Below are 21,484 nucleotides of genomic sequence, written 5' to 3' on the forward strand. Positions count from 1 at the left end.
CTGGAGTCCCCCAAGGAGCTATCCTTGGGCCCCTTCTATTTCTCATCTAAATGCTGCCCCTGGGTGACATCATCTGAAAACAGATTAGGTTCCACAGGTGTGCTGATGACACTCAACTCTATCTAACCGCTACCTCTCTTGACCCCTGTTGTCTCTGATTTGTCACACTATTTGCTCAACATCCAGTTTTGGGTGAGCAGAATCTTTCTCTAACTAAACAATGGAAACACTAAAGCCATTGTCTTATGTCCCTACTACAAAGTTGTTTCCACGAACACCATTTCCATCCCTCTCCATGGCAACTACTTGAAGCTGAGCTAGACTGTTTGCAACCCTGGTTCTGGTGCCTGATCCCTCAATAAGCTTTTGGCCACGTATATGTTCCATCTCCAAGAATGCCTACCTCGAACTCAGCTGCATTGCCTGACTCTGACCCTGCCTTAGATCATCTACAGTTAAAAATTTCATCCATGCCTGTTACCTCGAGACTTAACTATTCTAATACTCCACTGGCCAGCTTCCCATTTTTCAGCCTCATATAAACTTTTGCTCATTCAAACCCTGCTGCCATATCTTAACATGCAGCAAGTCTCTTACCTAAGCTGACTCCTGGTCTGTCAACATCTCAATTTTAAAATCCTCATCCTTGTTTCCAATCCCTCATTGGCCCCACTCCTGCCCATCTCTGTAACCACCTCCAGCCCTATAACCCTTTTGAGATCACTGCACACCTTCAATTCTGGCACCAATTTTATCTGCCCCTTTTGTTTTGCAAAAATATACTTTATTCATAAAATTTCTGAAAGAACATTACAAAATGTTTCAAAATGGCCATCACAAAAAAGTGCAATAATATTCAAGTTTTCCACACAGATCATGTTGCATCCTGAGGCTCTTCAATACAATCAAAGGAAAAGTACAAACATTTCAAAATGGTCATAACAGACAGTCAGACAGTGCAATGGTAGTTAAGTTGTTTAAGATCATGTTGCACTCTGAGGTGCTTCAATACAATTGTGATACATGTAATATTCACTGCATACATTCAATGTGAGACATACGGCCTGAGGGGTCTATATTATTCTCAGTCCCTCTGTGCACTATGGCTGAAAGGTCTTAGAAAGCGAACTTTCCCCGTTGTGCCTCTGACGTCGCTGCTCCAAGCTTTAGTGCATCCCTCAGCACATAGTCCTAGACCTTGGAATGCGCCAGTCTTACAACAGTTGGTTGGGGACAACTCTTTGCACTGAAGATCAACAAGTTTCAGGCAGACCAAAGGGCATCTTTCACCGAGTTGATGATGCTCCAGCTGCAGTTGATGTTTGTCTTGGCGTGTGTCCCTGGGAACAGCCCAAAGAGCACAGAGTCACGGAGCTGCTTGGGATGAACCTCGATAAAAACCACTGCATCTCTTTCCAGACCTTCTTTGCAAAGGTACATTCCACGAGGTGGACAATAATCTTTTCCCCACCACAGACACCTCGAGGGCAACGTGTGGAGGGGGTGAGATTCCTGACATGTAGGAAGGGTCTGACGGGGAGGGCCTTTCTCACCAGCAGCTACATCTTGGTGCTTGTTGGAAATTCAGGCGATGAGCCATTCTGCCAAATGATTTTGACAGTTTGCTTGGGGAACCATCCAACAGGATCCACCATCTCTTTTTCCCTCAGGGTCTCTAGGACGTTATGTAATGAGCACTGTCTGATAGACTTGTAGTCAAAGGTGTTTCTCTGCATACATTTTTCCACGAGGGTCAGATGGTACCGCAAAGTCCAAATACTCGGAGCATTCCGCGGCAGCATGGCCAGACCCATCCTTCGCAATACCGGGGTCAGGTAGAACCTCAGCACGGAGTAACACTTGCTGTTTGTGTACCGAGGGTTTATGCACAGCTTGATGCAGCCACACACAAAGGTGGCCATCAGGGTGAGGGTGATGTTGGACACGTTTTTCCTCCCTTTATCTAGAGGTTTATACATCGTGTCCCTTCAAACATGATCCATTTTCGACCTCCAGATAAAGCGAAAGATGACTTGGGTGACTGCCACAGCGCAGTAGTGAGGAATGGGCCAGACCATACAGCACCACATACAGCAACAGCAAGAATGCCTCACATCTGATGACCAGGTTTTTACCTGCTAAGAAGAGGGAGCATTGCTCCCAAATGTCCCGTTCTTTTTTCACCATGGCTACTCGCTCCTTCCAGTTTCTAAAGCATGCCCTGGTTCCCCTGAACCATATCCCCAACACCTTCAGGCCATCTGATCAGACAGTGAAGGGGATAAATGATCGGTCAGCTCAGTTCCCAAAGAACATGGCCTCATTCTTACCACAATTTACCTTGGTGGCCAAGGCCAGTTCGAACTGATCGCAGATGTTGATCAGTCTACACAATGACAGTGGATCCATTCATGTACAGGGAAGCTTTGACGTGAGTGCTTCCACTGCCTGGGATCATCACTCCTCCTATGTCCGGATCCTTCCTGATAGACTCAGCAAAGATCGCTCCATTATTGGTAGCTGTGTTTTCAGCTGCCTTGGCTGGAAGCTCTGGAATTCCTTACCTCAGCCTCCCATTCCCCCTCCCACTCTCTCCTCCTTTAAGGTGGTCCTTAAAACATACATCCCTGACCAAGCTTTCACTAAGTATCCTGATATCCCATTCTGTGACTCAATGTCTATTTTGTTTTCTATTGATAACACTCTTGCTAAGTAGCTTGGGGTGTTTGTTAAAAGTGCTATGTAAATACAAATTGTTATAATGTGAAATCTTAAGGAAACTTAAGGAAAAAGCATACAATTCTCCAAAGATGAGTGGCAAGCCAGATGATTGGACAGAATATAAAGACTAAAATGTTAATCAGGAGAAAGAAATAAGAGTATGAGAGGCAGCTAGCTAGAAATGTAAAAACCGATAGCAAGAGTCTCTACATGTATTTAAGAAGGAAAAGAGTAAATTAAATGAGTGGTGGTCCTCTAGAGAGTGACAGTGGGGAGTTAATAATAGAGAATGAGGAAATGACAGAAGAAATGAACAAATATTTTGCTTCTGTGTTCACTATAGAGGATACAAAAAACATTCCAGTAAAGCTGCAAATCAGGAAGTGAACAGGAAAAAGGAACTTGGTGAAATTGAAATCACTCGGGAAATGGTACTGAGTAAATTGATGGAGCTGCAGACTGGCAAGTCTCCAGGTCCCAAAGGACAACAACAAACTAGGGTCTTAAAAGAGATGGTTAATGAGGTAGTTGATGCGTTGCTGTTAGTTTTCCAAAATTCATTAGATTTGGGAAAGGTTCCATTAGGTTGGAAAATAGCAACTCCTCTATTCAAGAAGGGAGGGAGGCAGAAAACAAGAAACTAAAGGCCAGTTAGCTTGACATCTGTTGTGGGGAAGTGATTAGAATCGATCATTAAGGAGGTTATAACTGGGCACTTAGAAGAGCTCAAGGTAATAGGGAAGAGTCAGCATGGTTTTGTGAAAAGAAAATCATGTTTAACCAATTTATTGGAGTTTTTAAAGGAGTAACATGCATAGTGGATAAAGAGGAGCCCATAGAAGTACTGTACTTATATTTCCAGAAGACATTTGATAAGGTGCCACATTAAAGATTATTATGGAAAATAAAAGCGCATTGTGTAGTGGGTAACATATTAGCATGGGTAGAAGATTGGCTGGCTGGCAGAAAGCGGAGAATATTTATAAATGGGTCTTTTTCTGATTGGCAGGATGTGATGAGAGGAGTCCCACAGGGATCTGTACTGGGGCCTCAAATTTTTACAATTTACATCAATGACGTAGATGAGGGAGTGAAGACATGGTAGCTAAATTTTCAGATGACACAAAGATAGGTAGGAAAGTATGTTGTGAAGAAGACATGAGGAGGTTGGCAGATGGATTTGGATAGGTTGAATCAGTGGGCAAAGATCTGGCAAATGGAGTTTAATGTGGGAAAATGTGAAGTTGGTCACTTTGGTAAGAAGAACAAAAATGCAGAGGATTATTTAAATGGAGAACAGCTGCATAATTCTGAGCTGCAGAGGGATCTAGGTGTTCTAGTACATGAGTCACAAAAAGATAGTATGCAGGTACAGCAAGTAATTAAGAAGGCTAATGGAATGCTATCCTTTATTACAAGAGGGATTGAACATAAAAGTAAGGAAGTTATGCTTCAGTTATACAAGGCATTGGTGAGACCACACCTTGAATACTGTGTGCAGTCTTGTTCTCCTTTTTTAAGGAAGGATGTAAATGCTTTGGAGGCAGTTCAAAGGAGATTTACTAGATTGATACCTGGAATGGTGGGTTGTCTTAAGAGGAAAGGTTGGACAGACTGGGCTTGTTTCCAATGGAGTTTAGAAGAGTGAGGGGTGATTTGATTGAATTATACAAGATCCTGAACGGCTTTGACAACGTGGACGTCGAAAGGATGTTTCCTCTTGTGAGTGAGTCCAGAACTAGGGGGCACTGTTTTAAAGTTAGGAGTCATCCTTTCAGGACAGAGATGAGGAGAAACTTTTTCTCTCAGAGGGTTATGTGACTTTGGAATTCTCTGCCTCAGAAGGTGGTGGAGGTGGAGTCATTGAACATTTTTAAGGCAGAGGTAGATAGAATCTATTGATTCAATAGTTCTGTTGAAGAGTCATATGGACTTGAAACCTTAACTGTGTTCCTCTCAGCAGATGCTGTCAGACCTACTGAGTTTTTCCTGGTATTTTTATTGTTGCTTTGGATTTCCAGCATCCACAGTTTTTTGCTTTTATCTATAGATAGTTTCTTGTTAGGCACAGGAATCAAAGGTTATCAGGGTTAGATGGGAATGTGAAAATCGAAACACAAGAACAGCTGTGATCTTATTAAATGGCAGGGCAGGCTTAAGGGGCCGAATGGTCCACTCATGTTCCTATTTCTTTGAAATCATCCACACTTATACTGTGAAATCAGATCCATTTTGTATTGTAAACCCAGCTCCACTTTGTACTGAGACCAGCTTTAATTGCTACCATTCTTTGCAACATCATATGCCTCTTCTTTTAATACTTAATTTAATAACTTTGAGTAATTAAGCCACGGATAGACCTTTCTTGCTGAGATTTTGTTTTTCAATGGAATGCAATCGTGTTGAACATTTTGAATTGTTTCTTTAAATGTTTCCCATTGTTTATTTACTCTGTTTTTGCCGATAAAACTCTTCAATATTGTAAATTAGTCTCTGTTTATGTATCAGTACATACATGTCTTGACAATAGGTAAAATAAAATTCACAGTTCATTTTTCTATACGGTATATTGTACGTTGAACATAAATTAGTACCTTATTGAAATTGTCCTTGCAAAACAACTAGACAGATCCATGACTTTGATTTACAAAACAACAATAGACCTAAGTACCCGGATCACTTCTCTCAGCATTTCACAAAGATTCTTTGCAAATTTAAACAAGCCCAATCTAACTTTATCGTTCGGACCGGGTGGAATATTTTGCCCAGCACTCCGGGTCTGACCGGCACCTTATGGCGGGCGGACCGGTTGCCGGGAAGTGAGGTAAGTCCGTTTCCGGTGGTAGGGTGGAGTTGTTTGGAATTTGTATTGCGGTGTTTGTTTGAGGCAGCGGCAACTTATCCAGACACCATGGGGAAGAGGCAGCACCAGAAAGATAAAATGTGAGCGGCGACTATCTGTGAGCCTCGAGTTCTTTTTGCACCCTGGAGGCAGGGGTCCAGTCTCCCCTTCTCCTTCCAGTGGCTTGAGACACTGACTGCAATAAAAAGAGTGGACCCACAGCTCACAACTGCTTCACAGGAACAAACCCGATGGCACTTTGGATAAATTTTACTCTTTGATTTTTAAAATTCTCATCTTTGTTATCAAATCCCACCATGGGTCTCCCCCTCCCGAGTTCTGCGTCTCCCTCCAGTCCCACAACCCTCTGAGATATCTGCACTGCTCTAATTCTGGCCTCTTGTGCATCCCTGATTTTAATTGCTCCACCATTAGTGGCTGTGCCTTCCGACCCTGAGCTCTGGAATTACCCATCGCTCCTCTTTTAAGATGCTCCTCAAAAACCCATATCTTTGACCCCAGTGTTTTGTCTCCTGTTGTAATGTCACCTTTGGCTCATTAATTATTGGCAGTGTGAAGCACTAAATTGTGTTCTTGTATGCTCTTCCTTCCAGTTCCACCCTGCCTTGTCCTGAAAGTGGCAATTCTTTCTGTATTCAGCACTTCACCCACATAGCAATTATTTAGGTGATCCTCCAGGAGCTCAGAAGGTTTATGTTTGGAGTAATAGAATAGAATGCGTCATAAGGCAACAACAACACTTAGATTAAAAAGGCAATTAATCTCAAACACCAAATGAGGATTATGTTGTCCCAGAGATGAGATGCCTAATTAAATTTACGTCTGGCCATAGAAGATGAATTTAGAGCTTGTATCTTGGCAAGTTTCCTTTTCTATAGCAGCAACTGGTGCGTTGTTGGTCTCTAGTAATGGAAAGCAGGTTTCTTTTATTGTGATGTACATTTTACACTGACATTACATGAAGCTGTGGTGTTGTGTCTGCCAATGAAATAAAATCACGATAGCACTTTCTAACCTAATCAGGTGATGAATGGTGGAGAGTTTGCCTGACACTTCTTCAAAGAATGTTGTACAGTACAAGACCAGTAACACACTGCAGTGTGTTTTTCCGGTTCTAAAATTATTCACTATCAGATTTAAATTGCTTGAGCTTTGCTTTGGAACTGGAACAGTGCAGATGTTGTACTGAAGGGGATGTAAGACATTTGGTGGGGAAGCTTGACCTTGCATCAAGCCTGTGCTCTCTAGGAGTACATCTCGTCCCAGCTGTCCTCTTGGCTCATCTCAGTTCCTGAAGGCAGTGGTTTTTACTAGGATGCACTTATGTGAGGGAATCAAATTAATATCTCAGAAATGTATTTTTAACTTTGCTTAAAGCTGTCAGTATCTGTGTGCATTCCTTTGAATGACTTGTGCTAGCGAATAGTTAAATTGCAACCTGCTTCTCTTTCTACTATTTGTAGTGTTGTACTGACCTTTACTTTCCTTTTGCAGGTACATCACTTGTACAGAATATACCAACTTCTATGGTGGCAAGAAAGCAGGTAAATGTGGTTTGCGCTTTACTTAAGTAGCAGGGATTTCTGGTGGTATATTTATAGACAGTGGGAATAGTATTTTCACTGTTTCTCCTGATTCACGCCATGATTTTTAAATGCCTATTTGCTATTTGTTGATATAATAGTTGTATGATTGGGTATGCATTTGCAGGTGCCTCTTCACTCTGTGTTTAGTTAATAATGGTCAGTGAATAACCGAGTAAAATATTAGTGACCCCAGCAGTGTACAGATTCTTGTCGGTGGGCATTTGGTGGAAAAGTGATTCAGCAAAGAACAATTGATGGGCCCCTTATTGTGCTGTCATTCGCTGAATGCTGCAACCTCATTCATTCCAGAGAAAAACTTTGCAGATCATTGTCTTCAAACTCCACTTACAAAACTTTTCATCACACTCTGAATTGGGGTCTAAGCTACATGCTTACTGCTGGTGGATTTCATGTTCTAATCAGTTTTATATACAGCATCCTAACCAGACAGAAATCTGTAAGCTTTGATGTTTACCACCTTCTGTTGATAACTAATGTGGTTGACTCTTAAATGCCCTCTGAAATAGCCTAGCAAGCCACTCAGTTGTATCAAAAAACTGCTAGGAAGCCTCAAAAAAGGAATGAAACCAGGTGGACCAACTGGCATCGACCTAGGCACTGGAAATGACAAGAGCAAACTCAGCCCTGTCAACCCTGCAAAGTCCTCCTCACTAACATCTGGGGGCTAGTGCCAAAATTGGGAGAGCTGTCTCACAGACTTGTCAAGCAACAGCCTGACATAGTCATTCTTACAGAATCGTATCTTACAGATAATGTCCCAGACACCACCATCACCATCCCTGGGAATGCCCTGTCCCACCGGCGGGACAGACCCAACAGAGGTGGCGGCACAGTGGTTATACAGTCAGGAGGCAGTTGCCCTGGGAGTCTTCAACATCTCTGGATCCCATGAAGTCTCATGGCATCAGGTCAAATGTGGGTAAGGAAACCTCCTGCTGATTACCACGTACGGCCCTCCCTCAGCTGATGAATCAGAGCTCCTCCATTTTAAACACCACTTGGAGGAAGCACTGAGGGTGGCAAAGGCGCAGAATGTACTCTGGGTGGGGGACTTCAATGGCTGTCACCAAAAGTGGCTCGGGAGCTCCACTACTGACTGAGACCTAAAGGACATAGCTGCTAGACTAGGTCTGTGGCAGCTGGAGAGGGAACCAATGAGGGAGAAACAGACTTGATCTCACCCTCACCAACCTGTCTGCTGCAGATGCATCTATCCATAATAGTATTGGTAGGAGAGAGCACTGCACAGTCGTGGAGACAAAGTTTTCCTTCACATTGTATTGTGTGGCACTATCGCCATGCTAAATGGGATAGATTTCAAACAGGTCTAGCAACTCAAGACTGGGCATCCATGAGGGGCAGCAGCAGAATTGTACTCAAGCACAATCTGTAACCTTATGGCCTTTCATATCCCCCACTATTACCATCAAGCCAGGGGATCAGCCCTAGTTCAATGAAGAATGCTGGACAGCATGTCAGGAGCAGCACCAGGCTTACGTAAAAATGAGGTGTCAACCTGGTGAAGCTATAACACAGGACCGCTTGTGTGCCAAACAGCATAAGCAGCAAGTGATAAACAGAGCTAAGCAATTCCACAACCAACGGATCAGATCTGAGCTCTGCAGTTCTGCCGCATCCAGTCGTGAATGGTGGTGGACAATTGAATAACTCATTGGAGAAGGACGTTCCACAAATATCCCCATCCTCAATGACGGGGGAGCCCAGCACATCAGTGCAAAAGATAAGGCTGAACATTTGCTACAATCTTCAACCAGAAGTGACGAGTGGGATGATCCATCTTGGCCTCCTCCAGAGGCCTCCAGCCTAAGGATACCAGTCTTCAGCCAGTTCGATTCACTCCATGTGATATCAAGAAACAGCTGAAGGCACTGGATACTGCAAAGGCTTTGGGCCTTGACAATATTCTGGCAATAGTACTGAAGACTTGTGCTTCAGAACTTGCCGCACCCCTAGCCAAGCTGTTCCAGTACAGCTGCAACACTGACATCTACCCGACTACGTGGAAAATTTCCCAGGTATTTCCTGTACACAAAAAGCAGGACAAATCCAATCCGGCCAATTACCGCCCCATCAGTCTACTCTCCACCATCAGTAAAGTAATGGAAGGGGTCGTCAACAATGCTATCAAGCTGCACTTACTTAGCAATAACCTGCTCACTGGCACCCAGTTTGAGTTCTGCCAGAGCCACCCAGCTCCTGACCTCATTACAGCCTTGGTTCAAACATGGACAAAAGAGCTGAATTCTCAAGGTGAGGTGAGATGACAGTCCTTGACATCAAGACTGCATTTGGCAGAGTGTAGCATCAAGGAGCCCTAGCAAAACTGGAGTCAATGGGAATCAGGGAAAACTCTCCATTAGTTGGAGTCATATCTAGCACAAAGGAAGATGGTTATGGTTGTTGTTGGCCAGTCACCTCGGTTCCAGGGCATCACTGCAGGAGTTCCTCAGGGTAGCGTCCTTGGCCCAATCATTTTCAGTTACGTTATCAATGACCTTCCTTCCATCATAAGGTCAGAGGTGGGGATGTTCACTGATGATTGCACAATGTTCACCATTCGCGACAACTCAGATACTGAAGCAGTCCATGTCCAAATGCAGCAAGACCTGGACAATATCCAGGCTTGGGCTGACAAGTGGCAAGTAATGTTCACACCACACAAGTGCCAAGCAAAGACCATCTCCAACAAGAGAGAATGTATCTGTTGCCCCTTGACGTTCAATGTCGTTACCATCACTGGATCCCCCACTATCAATATCCTGGGGGTTATCATCGACCAGAAACTGACCTGGACTAACCATATAAATGCTGCGTCTACAAGAGCATGTCAGAGGCTAGGAATCCTGCAATGAGTAACTCACCTGACTCCCCAAAGCCTGTCCACCATCTACAAGGCACAAGTTAGCACTGTGATGGAATACTCTCCACTTGCCTGCATGAGTGCAGCTCCCACAACATTCGAAGCTTGGCACTGTCCAGGACACAGCAGACTACTTGATTGGCATCACATCCGCAAACATTCCCTCCCTTTACCAGTGACGCACAGTAGCAGCAGTGTGTACCATCTACAAGGTGCACTGTAGGAAGTCACCAAGGCTCCTTCAACAGCACCTTCCAAACCCATGAACATTACCATCTAGAAGGGCAAGGGCAGCAGATAGATGGGAACACCACCACTTGGAAGTTCCCCCCCCAAGTCACACACCTGACTTGGAAACCAATCGCTGTTCCTTCACTGTTGCTGGGTCAAAATCCTGGAACTCCCTTCCTAACAGTACCTGGGCTGCAGCGGTTCAAGAAGGCAGCTCACCACCGCCTTCTCAGGGGCAACTAGGGATGGGCAATAAATGCTGGCCCAGTCAACAAAGCCCGCATCTTGTGAATGAGTAAAAAATAATCTTATGCCTTGTGTTGGAGATGCTTGGTAATCTCATTTCCTGAAGACATCAACATTCTATCACTGTTGACCATATGTTAGATTGGGGTGAAAGCAGACAATACAGTCTTACAGGACAGAGGAAGGTCATTCAGCCCCTTGTACCTGTGCCCAATCTTTGAAAGAGCCATGGGATTAGACCTATTTCCTCACCTGTGGTTCATGATCTGTCTGTGACAAAGTTGAACTTGATTAAGAGGAAGATTACAGCATATTTGCTAACTCTGGAGAGGACTCTGACCATTTTGGTGGTTGGTCTAACATAGTTATGGACTGGTCATGTTTTGCTTCACCCCATTTCCATGTTGTCTGTAACTGTTGGTTACAAACAGCTCAGCTTCAGACTAATGCCAGAAATGGATGGAGTTGTAGCTTGGAAAAGGAGTTTGTGATGTATGTGGTATCGGCCCTCCCAGTATTTAGTTGGATGAAATCTCTGCTCACCCAGAACTGAATGCTGGACATGACCTACATTGGCTCCTGGTGATAAATGCCACAATTTTAAAATTTTCTTCCTTGTTTGCAAATCATTCCATGTTCTTGCCCCTCCCTATTTCTGTAATCTCCTTGAACTCCCAACCCAGTCAGATATTTGCACTCATCTAATTCTGGGCTTTTCTGAGTTTCCAATTTTAATCACTCCACTGTTGGCAGCCTTGAGCTGCCTAGAACCTAAGCCCTGGAATTTCTTACTTTAATCTTTCTGCCTCTCTACTTTTCTTTCCCCCTTTAAGACAATCCTTAAATCCTACTTCTTTGACCAAGTTTTTGGTTTTCTATCTAATATTTCCTTATGTGGTTCATGTCATTTTTTTTAACAATACTCTTGTGAAATGCCTTGGAGATGTTTTATTATGTTAAATGTGCTATACAAATGCAAGTTTTTGTTGACACCCCTGGTAGACTGGCTGGTGGTTTTTTCCAATCCTCATTTATCCATGCAATCTGATCTTATATTTAATATGTAAGGTAGTTTCTTTCAAGAAAAGAATTACCTTTATTTCTTCCCTCCTGCAGTTATTCCACAAGCGAACTTCCGCCGCTTGCCCTTTGATCACTGCAGGTAAGGCCTCCTTGTTGCTACTGTATTCTATTGTAGTTCTGGCTTATTGTGCTCTTGAAAATATATTGTAATAATATTGCAATGGAATTCAACTGCAAAACAGGTGAGTCAAATGTGAACCTGATCATTGCTAATGCTAAAGCTGCTATTTGAAGGAGAAGTGGAGGAGAGATACCATAGAAGTCATGCCTCTCTAAGCGTGGTAATTGAGAGGGCCAATGGGCTGGTCAAGATGAGGTTCCACTGCCTGGATCAATCAGGGGAGCACTGCAATATCCTCCAGAGTGTGTCTCATTTATTGTCATTGTGTGCTGCACACTGCATAATATGGCCCTGTTAAGGGGGACCTGTGTTCTTTTCTTTTAGTGCTCTCTTTATGAGGGCTTGACAGCCTCAAAGCTTCTTTCCTATTCCTCTTTCCCAAGTCCATATTCTGCCCTGATAATATTTTGTAGTTCTCTTAGAAACGTTAAAGGGGAAAAGACAGAAGGAAAATCTGTATCCTTCAAGCTACCTGCATGAATGTTCAGATTCCACTTTACCTCTTGGCTTAATTCTTCAGTAGCTGTCTGTCCAAAATTTGCATACCATTCCAGTAAAATTATAACCTTGACTTCTTGGAATGGATTATAATCATATGTTTGTCACCTCCTGTTTAAGAAGGTTGTATATTCTCCCGTTCTCGTTCAAATTTGAATCCATGAATTTAGAGAGTAATTGGGTTGTGGGCTGATATCAGTCCTCACATCTCCAAACTGATTTCACTCCCAAACTTTTCCCTGAATTCTTTGAGTCAACAAAAAGTGTTTCCAGCTCTGTCTCTTTAAGGGAGTTTCAAACGTGAACCACTTGCTTCCATTTCAATATTTGTGCTGCAATCAAGAACAAAGCAAGTGCTTACAAAAATATATTTCTGCCTTTTTAACAAAGAAGTTTTTAGTTCATTCAGAATCCATCTTTTCAGAAGTTTTCCAATTCTTGGTTATTTAATTTTAAACACTGAAATAAAAGATACACAAAGTCAGCCCAATTATTATTGCAGTTTGTGATTTAATTCCAATCTTTGTTGTGAGGCATTAAAGAAATAAATAACTTACAAGATGGGAAAAGTACTCTTTGGGCACTTTTTTAGGCTGTGCAGACATCTAAGAATAATTTCTTGACTCTGCCCAGATTGAACATATGTTTAATTTGCTTTTTTTCCTAATTGCTATTTATATTCCATTCCCTGCCAATTATCTAAGTCGCTACTGGTGTCCTGCACTAGAATGCAGCCTCTAGAGAGGGTTGTGTGTGTGCAGTTTAACATGAACAGGTAAGAGGGTGAAAGACAGTGTCAGTCCTACAATACCTGTTTGTCTTTGTGGTGTCAAGTGAAGGATATGGTCTTAGCACTTATGAGGTTTCACTTGCCTAACTGCTGCTTTCTCTTTCAGCTTATCTCTTCAGCCCTTTGAGTATCCAGTGTGTACCCCTGATGGAATGGTGTTTGATCTCCTGTGAGTATAGAAGCCATATTGGTACTTTGCACAGTGAGGTCTTGCCTTAGCTTGCATTCCAAGTTTTTTAATTTATTCGTTCATAGTATGTGGATGCCGTTGGTTAGGCTAGCATTTATTGCCCATCCCTAAATGCTCTTGAGAAGGTGTTGGTGAGCTGCTTTCATGAGCTGCTGCAGTCCATGTGTTTTAGGAACACCCACAGTGCTGTTAGGAAGGGAATTCCAGGATTTTGACCTAGTAACAGTGAAAGAACGGCAATATAGTTCCAAGTCAGGATGGTGTATGACTTGGAGGGGAACTTGCAGGTGATTGTGTTCCTGTGCATCTGCTGCCCTCGTCCTTCTATGTGTTAGAAGTCACGGGTTTGGAAGGTGCTGTTGAAGGAGCCATGGTGAGTTGCTGTAGTGCATCTTGTAGATGGTACTGCTGCCACTGTGCATCGGTTGTGGAAGGGGTGTCAATCAATTGTGTTGCTTCGTTCTGGATGGTGTCGAGCTTTTTGAGTGTTATCGGAGCTGCATTCATCCAGACAAGTGGGAGTATTTCATCACACTACTGACCTGTGCCTTGTTGATGGCGGACAGGCTTTGGGGAGTCAGGAGGTGAGTTAGTTGCTGCAAAATTCCAACCCTCTGACCTGCTCTTGTAGCTACAGTATTTATATGGCTTATATTTATATGTTGAGTCTTGGAGAGAAGTGTTGCTGTGTGGTGGAATGGCTGCCATACAATGTATTGGGTTTCAATGCCTTGTAACAAATTTGGGTCCACTATAGGTATTTCCTCCTACTCAGTGGTACCAGTCACACCCTTAAGTGATCCATAGACCCACTTTTAATGGAACTTGACTCACACTGCCCCACATCTATTGAATGATTGCAGGACTCAGAAAAGTAACAATGAAATTCATTTGAGATCATGGCCAGATATTTATGACTCATGGACATGTCCCCTTTCAGTCTTTCTGAAGGTGGACCAGGTTAACTTTAATTTGGGTAAAATTTTGTTGAATTAGCTAGCTATATAACGTGGAACGATGACATTGATGAGAGTTGCTTGATACAATCAGTGTGACTTTGTTTGTATTGCTATAAGAATAAAGAACTCCCAAGCATTAGCCCACTCAACTTAGAAGCACATTATCTCTCTTTTCTATCCTACTATCCTGGTCAGTGGATTGTTTCCTTCACAGGCTTCTGCTGCTTGACTTCACCTTGATGCTTGCGTTCTGGTTTTAGTCAGTCCCTCTCTCAGCTCCAATAATATAAAAACAAAAAAACTGCGGATGCTGGAAATCCAAAACAAAAACAGAATTACCTGGAAAAACTCAGCAGGTCTGGCAGCATCGGCGGAGAAGAAAAGAGTTGACGTTTCGAGTCCTCATGACCCTTCGACAGAACTCTCACTCCCACTGAAATCACATCAAAATGCGAAGTGTCTTTTTGGATAACCAGACATAGTTAATGAATGGGATCTCTGGGAGAAACAACTTCTCATCGCGCATTGTCATTGAATTCATCTGTTTGCTGATCCTCAGTTCAGCACACAATTGTCTTGGGAAGCTAACTCCATTTATGCAAGGGTTTGTTTAAAACATGCATCTTAACATTACTCATGTTCAAGTCTTTTCTGTTTTAAAAAAAAACCCATAAACCATGATGGCAGGAATTATATTTATCCCAGTAGAATTTCCTCAACTTTCTGGGATGAGATAAGAATCCTGATTGCTTTGATTCTTTTTTAATTGGACTATTTTGTAAATACTGCGTGCTATCTTGAGTTCATAGACCATGATAATGTCGATACACCATTAAAATGAGACAGGTAACAAAGAGATCAATGTTGGAAATCTGAAATAAAAACAGAAAACCTTAGAAATATGCAACAGGTTGAACAGTTTCTGAAGGGAAAGATAGGTTGTTTCTGGCGTAACTCTTCTTCAAATCTAACCAGCAGTGAACCACTGTAATCTTAGCAGTATTACTGGCATTTAAAACTTGACAGCTTTGTTTTACTAATCCTCCTTGTAACATTGATCTCCTCACATGCAGATGACCTGTATCGTTAAGGGCTTCCTAAGCATAGTATTCCAATAAGCACTGAGGACTGAACTTGCCCATCTATCTGAGTAGGCACAGCATTTTTAAATTTGGGTTTCTGGTATCTATTACTGTCAATGCTGTAATAAATGGATGGAAGACGCAGCCAGTAAGTTCACAGGCGATCATATGAAATAGGAGCAGATGTAGGCTATTCGGCCCCTCAAGCCTGCTCTGCCATTTAATAAGATCATGGCTGATCTGTTTGTGTTTCGTATTCTACATCCCCATCTACCCTGGATAACCTTAAATTCATGTTAGGCAAGGGAATCAATCTAACTCCGCCTTAAAAATATTCAATGCCTTGCTTCCACTGTCTTCTGAGGAAGAGTTCCAAAGTCACACAATCCTCTGAGAGATAATATTTTTCTTCATCTCTGTCCTATAAGGGCGACACCTAATTTTAAAACAGCCCCCATAGTTCTGGACTCACCCACAAGAGGCAATTTCCTTTCTATATCCACCTTGTCAATACTGTTTAATACTCTAGTGGAAACAAACCCAGATTGTCTAACCTTTCCTCATAATACAACCTGCTCATTCCAGTTATGAATCTAGTAAACCTCCTCTGAACCACCTCCAATGCATTTACATTCTTCATTAAATAAGGAGACCAAAACTGCACTCTGTATCCAAGATGTGGTCTCTGCCCTGTATAACTGAAGCATAACATCCTTATTTTTGTGTTCAACTCCTCCCGTAATAAAGGATAACGTCCTTATTTTTATGTTCAATTCCTCCCATAATAAAGGATAACATTCCATTAGCCACCTTAATTACTTGCTGTACCTGCATACTAACTTTTTGTGACTCATGCACTAGAACACTTAGATCCCTCTGCACCCTGGAATTCTGCAGCCGTTCTCCGTTTAAATAATTCTTTGCTTTTTTTATTCTTCCGGCCAAAGTGAACAGCTTCCATATTTTTCCACATTATACTCCATCTGCCAGACCTTTGCCCACTCACTCAACCAACTGTATCTGCCTGCAACCTCCTTATGTCCACTTCTCAGCATACTTTCTTACCAATCTTTGTGTCATCTACAAATTTAGCTACCATGTCTTTGCTCCCCTTATTGATAAATCATTGATATAATGAATGGGGGAGGTGGTGATGTAGTGGTATTGTCACTGGACTGGTAATCCAGAGACCCTGGGAACCTGGGTTTGAATCTCCCATGATGGTGGAATTTGTTTTAAAAATTGAATTCAATAAATATCTGGAATTAAAAGCCTAATGATGACCATGAAGCCATTGCCGATTGTCATAAAAACCCATCTGGTTCACTAAAGTCCTTTAGGGAAGGAAATCTGCTGTCCTTACCCGGTCTGGCCTACATGTGACTCCAGACCCACAGCAATGTGGTTGACTTTTAAAAATGCCCTCTGAACAAGGGCAGTTAGGGATGGGCAAAAAATGCTGGCCTAGCCAGCGACCCCAGCATCCCATCTCACAAATTAATAAAAAAAGATTGTGAAAAGTTGTGGCCCCAGCACAGATCTCTGCGGGTCTTCACTCTCTGTTTTCTGCCAGCCAGCCAACCTTCTATTCATGTGATTATGTTACCCCCTACACCACAAACTTTCATTTTCTACAGTAGGCTTTGATGTGGCACTCTATCAAATGCCTTCTGGAAATTCAAGTAGATCACATCGACAGACTCCTCTTTATCCACAGCACATGTTACTCCTTCAAAGAACTCCAATAAATTGGTTGAACATGATTTCCCATTCACAAAACCACGCTAACTCTTCCTGATTACCTTGCATTTCTCTAAGTGCATAGCTATAAACTCCTTAATGATCGACTCTTTAACACCTTCCTCACAACAAAGATGTCAAGCTAACTGGCCTGCCGCTTCCTGTTTTCTGCCTCTCTTCCTTCTTGAATAGAGGGGTTATATTTGATACTCTCCAGTCTTCTCAAACCTTTGCAGAATCTAGGGAATTTTAGAAACTTTACACCAATACATCAATATCTCATTAACCACCGCTTATAAGACCCTAAGCTGAAGTCCATCAGGACCTGAGGCTTGTCAGCCCACAACTCCATCAGTTTGCTCAGTGATTCCCTTGCGAACCAAGTTCCTCTTTCCCTTCCATCCCTTGATCTACAGCTATTACTGAAATGTTTTTAGTATCCTCTATAGTGAAGACAGGAGCTAAATATTTGTTCATTTCATCTGCTATTTCCTTATCTACTGTTAACTCCACATTGCCACTTTGTAGAGAACCAATATTAACTTTACTTACATTTTCCTTTTTACATACCTGTAAAAACGTTTGCTGTCTGTTTTTACATTTCTAGCTAACTTCCTCTCATACTCTAATTTTTTTCTCCTGATTAATCTTTTAGTCATCTCTGCCGTTCTTTATATTCTGACCAATCATCTGACCTGCCACTCATTTTTGCTCAGTTATATGCTTTTTCCTGTATTTTTTAAACAGTTGAATCTATTAAGGTGGGTATAGGAGTGGACGTTTATCATAGATTCAACTTAGTAAACTTGCCTGAATTTTGTCTTGGCCTATTGGAGTATGTTTACATATGCAATGTTTGTGCATCAGCTACTGAATCATTTAGGGTTCTGGTGGCTCAACTGTATTGTGTTGCCATCTACTGGATTTTAATGGGAGTGCATATTTCAAACTTGATGAGGGCTTTGATTAGTAAACATGTATATTGCTATAACAGCATTAACTGTTAAAGGACAGTCCTCATGTACTCAGTAGGGGAGATTATGCTCAAACTTATCAATGCATTTTGAAAATGTGGAAAAGGCAGTTGTAGCTATTTTAAGAGATATTTTGACAAAGTTCCATTTATGGCAATTAATGACTGACAAGGAACTGAGGAATAGAGTTAAATATGATAATACATTGATAAAATAACATGGGAAACTGCAGACAGCTGCAAATGGAAACGTTACAAGCTTGAAGGCATCTTCTGGGGTTAAGATAGTAATCGGCAAAACTCCTCGATCTTTGCAGATAAAGTAATGGAATTGACCATTAGATTTGGAAAGATTTTCGATCATTTAAGCAATTGATTCAATAGGTGGCTGATGAAATGCAACATAATTTAAGTGTAAAATATTTATTACTACAGCAAAGAGCCAACAGAAGGAGTATGTGGTAGATGGCAATCATTCAGAATAATCAGCATAGAGATTACATTGGTAAAAGATAGAGTAGAAATCAGAAGTTGTTATCTTGGTGCCATTTAAGGTATTGGTAGGACATAATCAGAAATACTATTTTTTAAAAATTCATTCATGGGATATGGGCATTGCTGGCTAAGCCAGCATTTATTGCCCATCCCTAATTGCCCTTGAGAAGGTGGTGGTGAGCTGCCTTCTTGAACCACTGCAGTCCATGTGGTATATATAGGTACATCCACAATGCTGTTAGGTAGGGAGTTCCAGGATTTTGACCTAGTGATAGTGAAGGAACGGCGATTGGTCTCTAAATCAGAATGGTGAGTGGTTTGGAGTGGAACTTCCAGGTGATGGTGTGCCCATGTGTCTGTTGCCCTTGTCCTTCTAGATGGTAGTGGTCATGGGTTTGGAAGGTGCTGTCTGAGGAGGCTTGGTGAGTTTCTGCAGTGCATCCTGTAGATGGTACATACTGCTGCCACTGTGCACCGGTAGCGGACAGAGTGAATGTTTGTGGATGGGGTGTCAATCAAGTGGGCTGTTTTGTCCTGGATGGTGTCAAGCTTCTTGAGTGTTGTTGGAGCCGCACTCATCCAGGCAAGTGGCGAGTATTCCATCGCACTCTTGACTTGTGCCTTGTTGATGGTAGACAGGCTTTGGGGAGTCAGGAGGTGAGTTCCTCACTGCAGGATTCCTAGCCTTTGACCTGTTCTTGTAGCCACTTTATTTATATGGCTAGTTCAGTTCAGTTTCTGGTCAATGGTAACCCCCAGAATGTTGATAATGGAGGATGCAGCGATGGTAATGCCATTGCATGTCATGGGGCGATGGTTAGATTTTCTCTTGTTGGAGATGGTCATTGCCTGGCATGTGACATGAATGCTACTTGCCACTTGGGAGCCCAAGCCTGGATATTGTCCAGGTCTTGCTGCAATTGGACATGGACTGCTTCAATATCTGAGGAGTGATGCTGAACATTGTGCAATCATCAGTGAACATCCACACTTTTGACCTTATGATGGAAAGAAGGTCGTTAATGAAGAAGCTGAAGATGGTTGGGCCTAGGACACTACCCTGAGGAACTCCTGCAGTAATGTCCTGGAACTGAGATGATTGACCTCCAACAACCACAACCACCTTCCTTTGTTCTAGGTATTAGTCCAGCCAGCGGAGAGTTTTCCCCCGATTCCCATTGACTCCAGTTTTTCCAGGGCACCTTAGTGCCACATTCGGTCAAATGCTGCCTTGAATGTCAAGTGCAGTCACTCTCACCTCACTTCTGGATTTCAGCTCTTTTGCCCCTATTTGGACCAAGGCTGTAATGAGTTCAGGAGCTGAGTGGCCCTGACAGAACCCAAACTGAGCATCATTGGGCAGGTTATTGCTAAGCAAGTGTTGCTTGATAGTACTGTTGATGACCCCTTCCATTACTTTATTGATGATGGAGAGTAGACTGATGGGGCAGTAATTGACCAGGTTGGATTTGTCCTGCTTTTTGTGTTCAAGACACAAGGCAATTTTCTACCTAGTTGGGTAGATGCCAGTGTTGCAGCTGTACTGGGACAGCTTGGCTAAGGGTGTGGCAAGTTCTGGAGCACCAGGCTTGAGTGCTATTGCCAGAATTTTGTCAGGGCCCATAGCTTTTGCAGTATCTAGTGCCTTGAAGCTGTTTCTTGATATCACATGGAGTAAACTGAATTGGCTGAAGACTAGCATCTGTGATGCTGGGGATCTCTGGAGGAGGCTGAGATGGATCATCCACTTGGCACTTCTGGCTGAAGATTGTAGCAAATGCTTCAGCCTTATCTTTTGTACTGTTGTGCTGGGCTCTCCCATCATTGAGGATGGGGATATTTGTGGAGTCTCCACAAATTCTGATCACCTAATCATGGGAGGGGGAAAGTTAAAGAACTGAGTTATTTTTTATATCACTTTGGAATGCATTTGAAGTGTTGTAACCTCCAAGGCTACAGATGAAGAATTGGAAAGTGCGATTAGGCTGAATAGCTCCTTTTCAATTACAGACCAGCTATGCGCTTGGCCAAGTGGCCTCAGTTTATGCTGTGAATTCCTGATTTTTGGCCCCCCCTTCAAGTTTTGAAAAATGTGTTCATTGGATGTGAGCTTAGCTAGCAAGGCTCGCATTTGTTGTCCATCCCTAATTGTCCTTGAGAAGGTGCTGGTGAGCTGTGTTCTTGAACTACTACAACCCATGGTAGTCTAGATGCATCCACGGTGTTGTATGGTAGGGAATTCCAGGAATTTGACCCCACACCAGAGAAGGAAATGTGATATAATTCCAAATCAGGATGATGTGTGGCTTGGAGAGGAACTTGATGTGGTAGTGCTCTCTTTAATTTGCTGCTCTTGCCCTTCCAGGTGGTAGAGGGTGGGAGTTTGGATGGTGCTGTTGAAGGAGCCTTGGTAAGTTGCTGCATTGAATCTTGTTGATGGTGCACCAGCTATAACTGGTGGTGGTGGAGGGAGTGAATGGCACCCCATCCACCATCGTAACCAATCAACCAGCTGCTTTGTCCTGTTGTCAAACTTTTTGAAAGTTGTCAGAGCTGCACTCATCCAGGCAAGTGGAGAGTTTTCCATTACACTCCTTACTTGTGCCTTGTAGATGGTGGGCAGACTTTGGGGTATCAGTAGGTGTTACTTGCTGCAGAATTCTCAGCCACTGACCTGCTCTTGGAGCCTCAGTGTTTATATATGGCTGTTCCGGTTCCATTTCTGATGATGGCAGGGGATTTAGTGATGGTCATGCCATTTAAGAAATGGTTAGCTTCTCACTTGTTGGAGATGGTATTTGCCTGCCACTTGTGTAGTGCAACTGTTATTTGCCACTTATTAGCCCAAGCCTCAATGTTGTCCAGGTCTTGTTACATGCAGGCATGGACTGCTTCAGTATGTGACATGTACCGAATGGTAAAGAAACACTTTGCAATCATCAGAGAACTGCTTGATGCCACACTTTGTCGAATGCTGTCAAATGATGTGGAGGGCAGACTTGCT

The 21,484-nt window shown here is 42.7% G+C and overlaps 1 protein-coding gene across 1 annotated transcript in view; it reads left to right on the forward strand.

Moving 5' to 3' along the window:
- Positions 1-5,535: 5,535 nt before the first annotated feature.
- The window catches only part of ppil2 (peptidylprolyl isomerase (cyclophilin)-like 2), a 415,520-nt gene continuing 399,571 nt past the window's right edge, over positions 5,536-21,484 (forward strand). Inside the window, exons 1-4 of the mRNA XM_041202829.1 lie at positions 5,536-5,664; positions 7,079-7,128; positions 11,666-11,711; positions 13,148-13,210. Of these exons, the coding sequence (XP_041058763.1) occupies positions 5,633-5,664; positions 7,079-7,128; positions 11,666-11,711; positions 13,148-13,210 (191 nt within the window). The 5' untranslated portion in view covers positions 5,536-5,632. The remainder of the gene's footprint in view (positions 5,665-7,078; positions 7,129-11,665; positions 11,712-13,147; positions 13,211-21,484) is intronic.

The sequence above is a fragment of the Carcharodon carcharias genome, chromosome 13, assembly GCF_017639515.1.
Source record: "Carcharodon carcharias isolate sCarCar2 chromosome 13, sCarCar2.pri, whole genome shotgun sequence".
In the NCBI taxonomy this organism is placed as follows: Eukaryota; Metazoa; Chordata; class Chondrichthyes; order Lamniformes; family Lamnidae; genus Carcharodon; species Carcharodon carcharias.